This window comes from Tupaia chinensis, unplaced genomic scaffold (genome assembly GCF_000334495.1).
Source record: "Tupaia chinensis unplaced genomic scaffold, TupChi_1.0 Scaffold000119_2, whole genome shotgun sequence".
Lineage (NCBI taxonomy): Eukaryota > Metazoa > Chordata > Mammalia > Scandentia > Tupaiidae > Tupaia > Tupaia belangeri.
In genome coordinates, this window is record NW_006159586.1 from 890,039 (window position 1) to 902,859 (window position 12,821).

At 40.2% G+C, this 12,821-nt stretch overlaps 1 protein-coding gene across 6 annotated transcripts in view; it reads left to right on the forward strand.

The window, feature by feature from the left end:
- KATNAL2 (katanin catalytic subunit A1 like 2) overlaps positions 1-12,534 on the forward strand; it is a 142,373-nt gene extending 129,839 nt beyond the window's left edge. For 5 of the 6 annotated variants that reach the window (XM_006144428.3, XM_006144431.3, XM_006144426.3 and 2 more), the window contains 3 exons: positions 10,489-10,651; positions 11,418-11,520; positions 12,102-12,534. In XM_006144428.3, coding sequence (XP_006144490.1) covers positions 10,489-10,651; positions 11,418-11,520; positions 12,102-12,241 — 406 coding nt within the window. In that variant the 3' untranslated portion in view covers positions 12,242-12,534. The remainder of the gene's footprint in view (positions 1-10,488; positions 10,652-11,417; positions 11,521-12,101) is intronic. The other variant, XM_006144433.3, reaches the window with a different exon arrangement.
- The last annotated feature ends 287 nt before the right edge of the window (positions 12,535-12,821 follow it).

A 12,821-nucleotide genomic window follows, 5' to 3' on the forward strand; every position in this document is an offset into this window, starting at 1 on the left:
CTGCCGTTAGTCTGATGGGATACTCTTTGTAGGTAACTTGTCATTTTTCTCTTGCCAGTCTTAGTATCTTATCTCTGTCTGTGGTTTTATTGTGTCTTGGAGAAGATCTTCTTGGGTTGATTCTATTTGGGGTCCTCTGTATTTCTTGGGACTGAATCTCTGACTCTCGAGGTTTGGAAAGTTTACTTGCAGGATTTCCTGGAATAGATTATCAATGCCCTTATGAGTCTCTTCGTCTTCTGGGATGCCTATTATCCGGATGTTTGGATGTTTAATTGTATCTAGTATTTCTCCTATATTATTCTCAAATTTTTGGGCCATTTTCTCAGTCTTCATGGTGGATTTTTCTAGGCCAGCAATTTTCTCTTCTACATCTGAGATTCTATTTTCTGTATGATCTAGTCTGCTTATAATACTTTCAAGGGAAATTTTGACTTCTTGTATTATAGCCTTCATCTCTAACAGTTCCATCTGATTCTTTTGTAAAGTGTGAAATTCCTCTTTTAGATCTTGCATGAATTTCCTCATCTCCTGGAATCCTTTCTTCTTCCTCTTCAGCAGTTCCTTGCCTCTCTTCTCTTCCATCTCTGTAAGCTTTGCCATTATGAATGTTCTGAATTCTTTACCAGACAGTTCCATGATTTTCATTGAACTGTGTGTGGATGAAGAGGAGTTATTCTTTTCCCTTGGAGGGGAGGTATTTTCCTACTTCCCCATATTTCTTGTGGTCCTGCAGCGGTTTCTAGTCATCTGGTGGATGGTCAGTTTCTTCCCAAACTTAGAAGTTCAATCACGCGAGTTTTGTATGCTGGAGGCCGAATTATCAGTGGGACCTCTTCATTTCTCCGTTTCCCCCAAAATGGCTAGATTGCAGGAGCCATGGAGCTGTCTCTTGAAGAAGGTCTGCTCTGTCTGGTGATATATTTTCTGACTAGAGTAATTGTGGAGTAGATCTTCTTTGTTGATATTATAGTAATTAGAAGTCATTTTCATTCTTCATTGTAAAGAAATGATGCTCTTAACTCAAACATTAGTAGGACATAAACTGAGCTGATTGGTCCAGACTCTTTCCTTGTCCCAAGCTTACAAGCTGACTGTTCAGAAGGAGAAGAGATGCCTTAGGAGAATACATCTTTCAACTCATCTTCAAAAACTCTCCCTGGCGGGAACCAGCAGTTAGCGTAATGGCTATGTCGCTGGACTCCCATGTAGTCGACCGCGGTTCGTGTCCTGGACCCGGTGGCTTAAAAAGAACGCCGAGCGCGTGCGCGTGTGTGCCCAAGATCCCGAGAGGAGAATGGAGGAGAAGGGATTGCGGCGTGACCATCCCCCCTGGGGGGTGATTTCTCGCTTTCTGTCTCTATGTCTCTCTCTGTCTGTCTGGTGAGCGCACGCACCCTACAGTGAAAATCTCTCCAAAAACAAAAACAAAAACAAAAACAAAAACAAAAAAACTCTCCCTGGCCAAGTGAGATGGATGAATCACCAGTTTTCATTATTTTTACAGAAGATTAAAACACAATGTTTTGGGACCAGCAGTTGGCATAATGACTATGTCGCTGGATTCCCATGTAGTCAACCACAGTTTGAGTCCCAGACCCGGCGACTTAAACTCATGCCGGCGCATGTGTGTGCACAATATCCTGAGAAGAGAGTGAGGGAGGAGGGATTGCAACATGGCCATTTCCCCCCCCCCACCCCCCGCCCAAGAGGTGATTTCTTGCTTTCTGTCTCTTTGTCTGTCTCTGTCTTTTTGGTGAGCACACGCACCCTCTAGCAAAAACCTCTCCAAAAAAATTATAGTGTTTTATTCCAATTGCCCAAGTTGGTGCCATTTCCCTCTATTAATTAGAATTAATAATAATTATAAAATGCTATTTTTTTAACAAAGCAGGCTTACCTTCATAAATAACTCCTGGATTTTAAGGAAGCAGCAGACCATATTACACAAAGCCAGTAGCCATCTAGGTAATATTTCTTTCTTTCTTTCTTTCTTTCTTTCTTTCTTTCTTTCTTTCTTTCTTTCTTTTTTTTTTTTTTTTGCTATAGGGTGCGTGCACTCGCCAGAAAGACAGAGAGAGACAGAGAGATAGAAAGCAAGAAATCACCCCCTGGGGGGATGGTCATGCTGCAATCCCTTCTCCTCCATTCTCCTCTTGGGATCTTGGGCACGCACGCACATGTGCCCGGCATGAGTTTAAGCCACTGGGTCTGGGACTCAAACCATAGTCGACTACATGGGAGTTCAACGACATAGCCATTATGCTACTTGCTGGTCCCAAAATGACTTGACTTTTCATAGGCAAAGTGGAAGTTCCACAGAAAAAAAACGGCCAGAGAAGAAACTCAGAACTTAAATGGCAAGTCGTGGATTCAAGGAAAAACAAGCAGACCATTTTGGCCCAAGTGTGAGAATGGTTGGCAGGAATTAGTTGATGCAGGGCTCATTGTGGAGGAAAAGATAACCTTCAATGCTTTATTCATTGGCTCCTTATCGTCTACCAAAGCATATTACAGTTCCTCAATCCATTCTTCAAGGATTTTCATGGCCTCTTAATTCGTGATGGTTATGGACATATTACAAAGACTTTGCTCACAAAACTAAAGGTTGCTTCCTCTTACCATGGTGAGATACCTTAAACTTAGTACATTTTCATTATTGAAGGAGCAAACTAGAACTAGAATTTTCTATCTACATGTTGTAAAATTTGGAGTTATCTCTGTCCTAGGAACCCCATCGTTTAACAGGGAAGATGGTCCAAGGGCTTAGAGAAGTACCTGAAGGTTGGGTGCATGTGCTGCAGTGATCAGGAGCCAGGCCTGTATCCTAGGGTCTTCTCTACACGCTCGCCGCAGAGGATAGTCATTTTTCAGTGTGGGGCTGGTAAGAAGGCTCTGGAAGATGTGTCTACAGAATGATACGTAAACTGTCTAGGTGGCCAGTGAGTGCTACAGTTTTCATGCAACAGTGGGCACAGGTCCAGCGTGCCAGGCTCTGAGGTCTGTAAGCCTTTGCTGTGTTTTTACATATTTTCACTCTGACTTGTTGCCTTGACCTTGAAGATAATAAAAGTATCAAATACTGGAAGAAAAGAGACACAAATCAGAATAACTAGGTTTAAAAACCAAAGTGCAGGATATAAGGGGAGTCTTTTCTGGTTGCCATAGGTTAAATTTTTTAATATAACTATATTGACATAAAGAATGATTCCTGGGTACATTCCATTTGTCCTTTGTTTCCTCCCTTGTATGATTCTATTATTATTGATGTCATTAAAAGTACATTCATCAGTCCTGGCTGTCAGAGAATTGCACTTATTTTGTGCCCACAAGCAGTTTTGAGGTAAATCTCTTGCTTTAGGGCATTAGCTGATCAATACAGACAGCTATAGTGAGGAATTGTTTTCCCACCTTGCTCTCCATGGCTCCATATTCCTAGGGCATTCTGGAAATTCTGGTCTTCTTTTAAATAAGAAGTCATTCTGGATGAATGAGACAATAAGAGGATGCCTCTATGAAGGAGGAAGGTTCTTCAGTCCCCTGCCTTCTTAGAGAGGAGCAGCTGATCCAAGAAAAGGCCTTGAAAGAAAATACGGCACCTGCTCTTCACCCCTAGTTCTGTCATTTATTTCTATGGACTTATTTTCTCTGCCTTCCTGTTTTTAAGTCTGATAACACGTCTTATTTTGTCTTCAAAGTTTGCGGGATCCACATTCCTGTTGTCCGAGATCAAAACTTCCCTATTATTGCCTTTAGTTACTTGTAAGTAGGGAGTTTGTCTACTACTGTATATGGGAGGCTTAGCAGTGACAATACACTTGGTATATGGCAAATATTCCTGAACTAAATTCTTAAAGTGTGAGTACAGTGGATTCACTTCCCTATTAAAAGATCCCTCTCCTCTTTCTCCTTATCTTCTCCCCCCTCACTTTACCTTCTCCCAGTAACTCAGTCATAACTCTGCTTACTATCTAGAGTGACTCTTCATACATTCAGACACATCAGGTGTTCTATCAGTTCCATCATTCTGTAGACACATCTTCCAGAGCCTTCTTACCAGCCCCACACTGAAAAATGACTATCCTCTGCAGCGAGTGTGTAGAGAAGACTCTAGGATCTCACCTCACTATCCTGGAGATTCCTTCTTTGTCCGTGTTGGATCCCCTCTTTGACTTGGTTTATTCTTCTCCCGTTGAAGAGTCCTCCTATATTTTTCTGATGAAAAGTATGGAGGCAAATTTGTTTAAGGATTTGCATGTTGAAAATATCTTTATTCTCTTCTCCAGTTAAATAAATGGTTTGATTAAGATACAGATTTTTATAAAATAATTTCATTAGAAGTTATTTTTCCTGTGAAGAATGAAGACATTACTCTCTTTTATTTTACTGTCTTACAGTAAAATAAGTTTGCTGTTGAGAAGTCTGATTCTTAATGCATTGTATGTAACCTTGTTTTTTTCCCTGAAAGCTTTTATGGTCCTTTATTCTTTATCAGAGTTCTGAAATTTCTCCGCAATGTGACTTGGGAGTTCACTTGCCATTAACTGTGCTGGCATCAGCACAGTGCCTGAAGCATAGGCTCCAGAGTCTCACTGTTTGAATTAAAATGTTCATACTTATATCACAGGGTTGTAGTGAGAATTAAGTTAATTAATATCTATAAAATGCTTAAAGCAGTGTCCACCACCTAGTAAGTGCTATTTAAGCATTATCTTTTAAAAATATTTTAAATACAAAAAATTATTTCCTAGATTTCTGGAATGTTTCCTTGAATTATTTCATGATATCTTCCCCTCTGCTTTCTCTATTCTCTTTTTCCTAGAAATCCTATTATTTGTATGTTGGCCCTCTGGGACTAATGTTCTCATTTAAAAAATTTTTTTTTCTTTTTCATTTTGTATTTGTTTATCTCTCTGTGTGTATCTCTCTTGTCCTATTTTCTGGGAGATTTCCTCATCTTTATAGTCTAAACTTTCCATTGTATTTTAAATTTCTTTTATCATATTTATATTCCCAAGTTATTATGTTTCATTTTTTCTTGGTATTCTTTTTAAATAGCATCATGTTCTTGTTTAATGGCAATATTTTCTTATATTTCTCTGAGAATACTAATATTTTGGAGTTTACTCTCCCTATAGGGTCTTGTTTCCTTCAAGATTCTGTTTACTTGTTTTGGATTCTTTCTTATATTAGCAGTCTTCTGTTAACATAGGTCTTCTTGGCTGCCTGCTAATGATTACAAGAGGTATACTAAAAAAAATAAAACAAAACACCAACTCATTGAGGGTACCAGTTAATCCAGTGGGAAAACAGAAATTTCTTTAGCAAATGATGTTGGAAAAACTGGGTATCCACCTGCAGAAAGATGAATCTGAACCCTTATCTATCACCATTAACAAAAGTCAACTCAAAGTGGATCAAATATCTAAACCTAAGACCATGAACTGTAAAACTATTGATGGAAAACACTGGGGAAACTCTGGGAGACACTGGGGTAGGCAAAGACTTCTTAAGCAATACTCGCAAAGCACAGGTGATAATCCCCAAAATAGACAGGTTAAGGAATTTCTGCACAGCAAAGGACTCAGTAATTAGTGTGAATCGACACCCCTTGGAATGGGAGAGAATTTTTACTAACTGCCTCAGATAAGGGACTGGTAACCAGAATACACAGAAGAAAATGATTAACTCAATTAAAAGATGGGAAAATGAGCTGAATAAACAACTCTCTAAGGAAGACATATGAACAGCCAAAAAGCATATGAAAAAATGCTCAACGTCCTTCATCAAAACCACAATGAGATACCACCTAACCCCAGTCAGACTGGTGAAGATTAAAAAACAAATAGTGATAAGTGCTGGAGGAGATGTGGTGAAAGGGGAATACTCCTACACTGTTGGTGGGAATGTAAATTGGTCCAGCCACTATGGAGAAAGATTACACAATATGGAGGTTCCTCAAAGACCTTCAAATAGAACTACCATATGATCCAGCAATTCCACTCCTGGACCCAAAGGACAGGAGAGCACTCGGTCAGGAAAGTGCTTGCACAACTATCATAATTGCAGCAGAATTCACAATTGCTAAGACTTAGAATCAACCCAAATATCCACAAACTGATAAATGGATTGAAAAATTGTAGCATATATACTCCATGGAATACTATTCAGCCATAAAAAAACAACAAAGTCCTGCAATTTGATAGAAAGTGGACGAAAATAGAATATATGTTGCTGAGTGAAACAAATCAGGCTATGAAAGAGAAACAATGTATGTCTCCACTTAACATACAGACTGTCCACACTCTATGACAGAGACTGATAGACTGGAGAACATAAAAGTATTAAAAATTGTAATGGACACTAGAGACAAAGTGGAAAGAGAGTGTGGGAGGGGAAGAGTATAGGAAAGGAAATTTGTGGGGAAAATGGAGAGGTAAGACACTTGTTGGGACACTTATAGATAAGGTTTATTATCTGTTGATGGGTATGTGTTTAATAGTCTCAACTGTGCTGGACTGAAGTGTAAATCATGCTGGGTAAAGTCTCTTCACAATCTAAATGATGTATAGCGATTTAATGTACAAATAATAAAACAAACAAATAAAACAAACACACAAACAGAAACATGGGAAGCTCTGTGTCTGTGGGAAGGACTTGTCAACTGTAGGCTCCATGATATTTGAGAATTTGACCAAGCTATTATGTTGGGGAACCTCCAATATTAATGTCCTTAAGTCTTTGTCTTTGGCAGATCAGATTAGCAAGTGAGGACTCTTTCCTATTGAAGGGTGAATGCTTGGCTACCAATATTCTAGGGAGAGAGAGTTGATATCTCATTGCTTCAATACAGTACACTGTTCTCAACTGTGCCTGGTGTTCAAAGCCCAGAGAGTCTCCTTTTTAACCTCAGGGTATGGGGAAGTAGTTCCCTTGCCATTGGAGGTGGGGAAGAAATCTATAATCCATTTCTTTCTTTTTTGAGAGACTTTTACTATAGGGCATGTGCACTCGCAGGAAAGACAGAGAGAGAAAGAGAGAGAGAGAAAACAAGAAGTCACCCCCCGGTGGGGGGGGGATGGCCACGCCACAATCCCTTCTCCTCCAGTCTCCTCTCAGGATCTTGGGCACATATGCACATGCACCCAGCGTGAGATTAAGCCACCGGGTCTGGGACTCGAACTGTGGTTGACTGCACAGGAGTCCAGTGACATAGCCATTACGCCAACCGCTGGTCTCTATAATCCATTTCTTATACAAACTTTCAATTAATCCCCCTATTCTCTTTTTCTTTCTTTCTTTAATGTCAGACGGTGCATGTGCATAAGAGAGGGAGAGACAGCACACTCATTCCCCCCACCCCACCAAGGGGCTAGTGCTAGTCATATGACATTCCTTTTCTCCAATTTCCATCCCATCAGGATCGTAGGCACAAGTGCATATGTCTGGTGTGTTTTTCAAGCTGCCAGGTTTGGGACTCAACCCCTGGTTGATCATATAGGACCCAGCTCCTTCTGCACAGTGCTAAACTGCTGTGCCAGGGGTCAGTCCAAATCTTCTTGTCTTCAATCTACCTTTACACTCACCTCTAAAGGTATGAGAATGTGTCAAGTCCTAGTCTCAGGAATTCTGCAATTTAAATCAGTTTGTTGTGGTTTTTCTTTACTACTGATTTAGAAAGCAGCTTCTTGGGTCTGCTAGGTTAGTTTTTATTCATCATTAGGCTTTCCAGCTTTTAAACTATTATTGCCATCAGTTCTCCTATTCTCTTTGCTTTTCTAGGTTTATGCCATTAACAAAACAAAAGCTAAAACCCTCAGTATTGTTTTAGTAGGGTTTCAGGAAGAAGCAGAAGTGACTGTATTCACCAACACCCCACCCCCCACCCCCACCCCCAACTTTAAGTGCAGTCTTAGTTACTTTAAAGTTCACCAATGATGAAGTATTTTTCTTTTAATCTTAATAGACAACCTTCTGTTGGAACATCCTTGGGTATGAAGGACAGTATATCTATGTAGGTTATATGCAAGGGCTGGTTATATGCAGGAATGAATTAAAAATATCAAACAACTAGCATGGTATTTGAGTACAAATACTGATGCCTGATGACTGCCTTATTATTACTGAGTATAGGGTGGAGGAAACCATTTGAAGCGAAGACAAACACCTCATGGATTGGAGTGCTCTGTAAGGTTCTGCTGTGAAGCACAGTTTTTTTCTTGTCCTTGACCCTGTGCCTTGAATATAAATGTTGGTCTTAAGAGGGGGAATGGTTGTACCATGCAAGAGGTGGCTAAGTCTCTGATGTGAGATGAATTCCAACAGAGTGAGACTGATAAAGAATACAGCAAATACAAAAAAGACATAGGTAGTTGTTGTTGTTGCTAGTAAGTCACCCCGGACTGTGGATTCTCAGCTGAGGGTTGGAGGGATAATAGGAGAAAAGACACAACCTTTAAAGAAAGCTGCTCACCCTGTTCCCTGGGAGTATGTTTTCATTTTTTTTCAATTTAAAAGAAAATATTGTAACATAGATTTAGAGATGAGAGTAAGTAAAATGGGAGGACACGTTGAGCATCCCATGTATTTATGAATGAGCACTGTTGGTGATGATGTTGTAAGTATTCCTTTTTAATACTGTGTAAGCCAGACCAACACACAGGAATTCCCCGATTTCCTCTATTTCTCTCTTTTTGTTTTATTTACTTTTTTTTTTTTTTGCCAGAGTCCACGTGTGAATTTCAGACAGAGAGAGAGAGAGACAGAGAGGGAAAGGGAGAAACACTCTCCCCATGGAGTGTGGTCACACTGCAATCCTTTTTCCTCCATTTCTCCATTCCTTCAGGATTTGGGGTATGACAAACACACAAGCTGAGCATGTTTTTCAAGCGATGGGGTCTGGGATTCAAACCACAGTCAGCCATGTGGGATCTAGCTCCCCATGCACAAGGCATAACTGCTAAGCCATAGGCAGTCCTCCTAATTTCTATTCTAGAAAATCAAACAGATGTTTTCCTGTGGTCTAGGAGCTTTAGATTTTAACATATAAAGAGTTCATAGACTCACACTCAAAATGCACTGTTGATAATAGAAATGGTAATTCAGACTAGCCAATTAGGCCAGTTAATGAGAGAAAGATTTACTTTACATAATGATAATATTTAATTTCATAGTAATTCCAGATAATATATTTGGAATGAAAAAATCACCACTTGCAACCACTAGTGAAATAACTGATTCAGATGAATATCATTAACAGATGCCAAAACCATTAATTAAAAGGGGGCAGGGAACTGGGTATTCATAGGTGCTAAAATAGTGTACATAGAAGACTGACATCACCAAGAGAAGGCATTCCATTTATAATGGAGTTTCTTGTTCAATCAGATAATTGAACATCAGATATTGATGACAGTGAGACAGACATGGATCCTGATGTGACAGAATATGAAAACACAGTATTATATAAAATATACTTGACAAAAATGTGTACCCTGAATCTAATTAAGCTTTTAGCTCTAAATTTCATCTTAGAGGACAAGGGGTAGAAGCATTAACTGGTACTGAATTAAGATGATAGATATATAGATGTTCAATTATTTTATTTTTCTATTTGTTTGAAAATTTTATATTAAGAAGTTTAGGAAAACAGCTCACAGATGCAAAATTGCATAAGCCTGGCCTGATGGTTTGGGGAAGAGCATTTGCATTGGACAGACAGAAAGATGAGTTCTCAGTGCAGTGGGGTGAGATAGCCATTCGTTCCAACGTTTATGAGCTTTTTGGAAGAGTTAATGTATTTCTAAGAGTGACCAAGTAATTGTCAGGAATAATTTACTCACCCGTAAGATTGGATTGAATAATTCATTTTACAACTACAATGAAAATAAGCATATGATTGGTTGTTTGTTTTTTTTTTTTGAGAGATTTTTGCTATAGGGTGCATGCGCTCACCAGACAGACAGAGAGAGACAGAGAGACAGAAAGCGAGAAATCACCCCCCAGGGGGGATGGCCACGCCACAATCCCTTCTCTTCCAGTCTCCTCTCGGGATCTTGGGCACACACGCACACACGCCCGGTGTGAGTTTAAGTCACCGGGTCTGGGACTCAAACCGTGGTCGACTACATGGGAGTCCAGCGACATAGCCATTACACTAACTACTGGTCCCTGATTGGTTGTTGTTAACTGGGTTCTTTCTCCCCAAATTAAGTCACCTAAAATTACCTCCTTACATGAGTTTTGGGGGTGTATTTCCTCCTATCTTTTTTCTCTTCTTTGCTTCCTTTCTCTTCCCTCCCTTTCTTCCTCCTAATTCTTTCTCCAGATAATATGAAGAGATTTTCCTATCCACTCAGGCACAGATGTGGAGTAACAGTCAAAACAAAATATTGCTTCCTGCAATACTTAATTGTTCTTAAAATATGGGTGTTGCATGAGAAGTATTTCCTGTCCCACTCAGTTTCTCTGTTTCTGACCTGATTTCAGGGAGCTGGACTGTGCCATGTTACGCCGCCTGGAGAAGCGGATTCTGGTTGATCTTCCCAGCCGTGAAGCCAGGCAGGCCATGATCCACCACTGGCTGCCCCCTGTGAGCAAGAGCCAGGCCCTGGAGCTGCGCACTGAGCTGGAGTACAATGTGCTGAGCCAGGTAGGCTGCCCTGGAAGGAGGCGTGTGCAGGCTGAGGGTCACTGCATGATGATCCTCTAAATGGGGTCTTGTTAAGGTCCACCTCTGTAAGACACGTAGGAAAGACCTATTGCCCCAGCAATGCAATGGGCTTCTTGTCACTTGGAAATACTAAAGTGGAGAAGCACAATGTGATACCGTGGAAATAGCTCAGGGTTTAGGTTCTGGATGCCCATGGTCAGATCCTGACCATGCTACTTATTAGCTATAACCTTAAGGAAGTCACTCTCTGAGCCTCAGCATCTCCATTTGTAAAATGGGTAGCCTATGAATCACAAATGAGTATTGAGATGATTAAATGAAAGCCTTTCACAGAAACTCTCTAGCTACATGTCTCTTTCCCCCATTATCACTGGTATCCATTCCCAGAGTGTTTTGGGTGAACCTTGAACATGGTATTTTCTGAGGTTCCTAAAGATCTTATAAGAACAAAAGTTTGATCATCCTTGGATTTAGGTCCAAGGCCCTATTAGGTTAACATGGGTGGTCTAGTCCTTTACCAGCATCTTACAACATATTTGGGTGGTATTAGGAAGTTGTTTATTGCTAAGTTACCTAGGTCATCCACCACGTTAGTATCTCTTCCTCAAGTGTTCTTTATCTGGGAATCTGAGAATAGTGTTCATGGATTATAGACACAGAATCTAAACAGGGGTTCTGCCTATAAGAATACAATAGCCCTCAGCAGTTGTCTGCTGATCAATGGCTGGGCTTGCGGCTCTTGCAGGAGACTGAGGGCTACTCGGGCTCAGACATTAAACTAGTCTGCAGGGAAGCAGCCATGCGGCCTGTGAGGAAGATCTTCAATGCACTTGAAAACCACCAGTCAGGTATGAATGGGGTCATAGAGAAGGTGGACTCAGAGAAAAATTTGCGTTTAAAAGTCCAGCTCTCACCAGCAGATGGAGCCTCGAGCCTGTTTTTGGTGGCCTTTTATGCTCACAACACATCTTTGGTCAAGTCATTCCTTACGGGCTCAACTCATCTCTCCTTTGGTATTCTGTTTTGGATTTACTTTGCCCACAGATGATAAACTCCTTAGGGCTCAGGCTTTTATGTCTCTGGCACATGCTCATGTTGGGCTGAATCCCTTTGAGGCACTATTAAATAATACTTTGATAACAATATGTTTAATCTGAGGCACTATATAAATATTAAATAATACTTTGATAACAATATGTTTAAGTCACTTTTTTTTTTTCCGGGAGGGAGTCTGGCCTTCAGAGACTAACTCAGTTGCACATTAAAGAATTTTTTCCCCAGCCCTCTTTAGTCTTGCTTTTTGCTGCATTAACCATTAAGAATGCTGCATTATGCATTGTTTTGAAGGAAGGTCTATTAGCATTTCAAGAGCATTGATCACCACAAGGTCAATGGTGCTTCGTGCTGTTACCATTGTGTTTTTATCTAGAGAGCAGCAATTTACCTGGGATCCAGCTGGATACGGTGACCACTGCTGACTTTTTGGACGTGCTAGCTCATACCAAGCCTTCAGCAAAGAACCTGACCCAGAGATACTCAGCCTGGCAAAGAGAGTTTGAATCTGTCTGAAATCATATTACCCGGGCCTGCAGAGGCCTCCTAGTTTATTAATATAGGTGGGAGAAGAACCTGACTGAAACGAAAACAGGAAATCATTCTTGAAGACTGGATTCATTTGGTATTGTTTTGGAAATTTGAGACATTTTTATTAACTTTTCATGATAGATGTCAGAACAATATTAAAGATTTCAGTGACATGCATATGTGCTGTTCGGTCATGCCAGAGATTTTTGTCACAGTTAGACTGTATAAAATTTTGATGAACAACTTCCTAGAGTGTTCATTTGTCAACTGGTATCTTCATTTTGACGAATAAGATGTAGCTAGAAAATTTGTGTTGGCCACACACTCTTGTTTATTTGTTTGTTTGATTTTTGAGGCCCTAAGCGGAAATGGCAATTAGAAGCTAAGTTTGACAGATGTGTGACCAGGTGACAGTCCAAGGTAGGTAAGAATGGGAACAGTGAAGGAAATGCAGTCTATTTCTCATTCTTTTATTTATTTATTTATTTATTTTTTTTTTTTTAAGTTTTTTTCTGCCATAGAAGAGAGGGAGAAGGAGTAACTCAGTGGGGTCTTCACACCACAG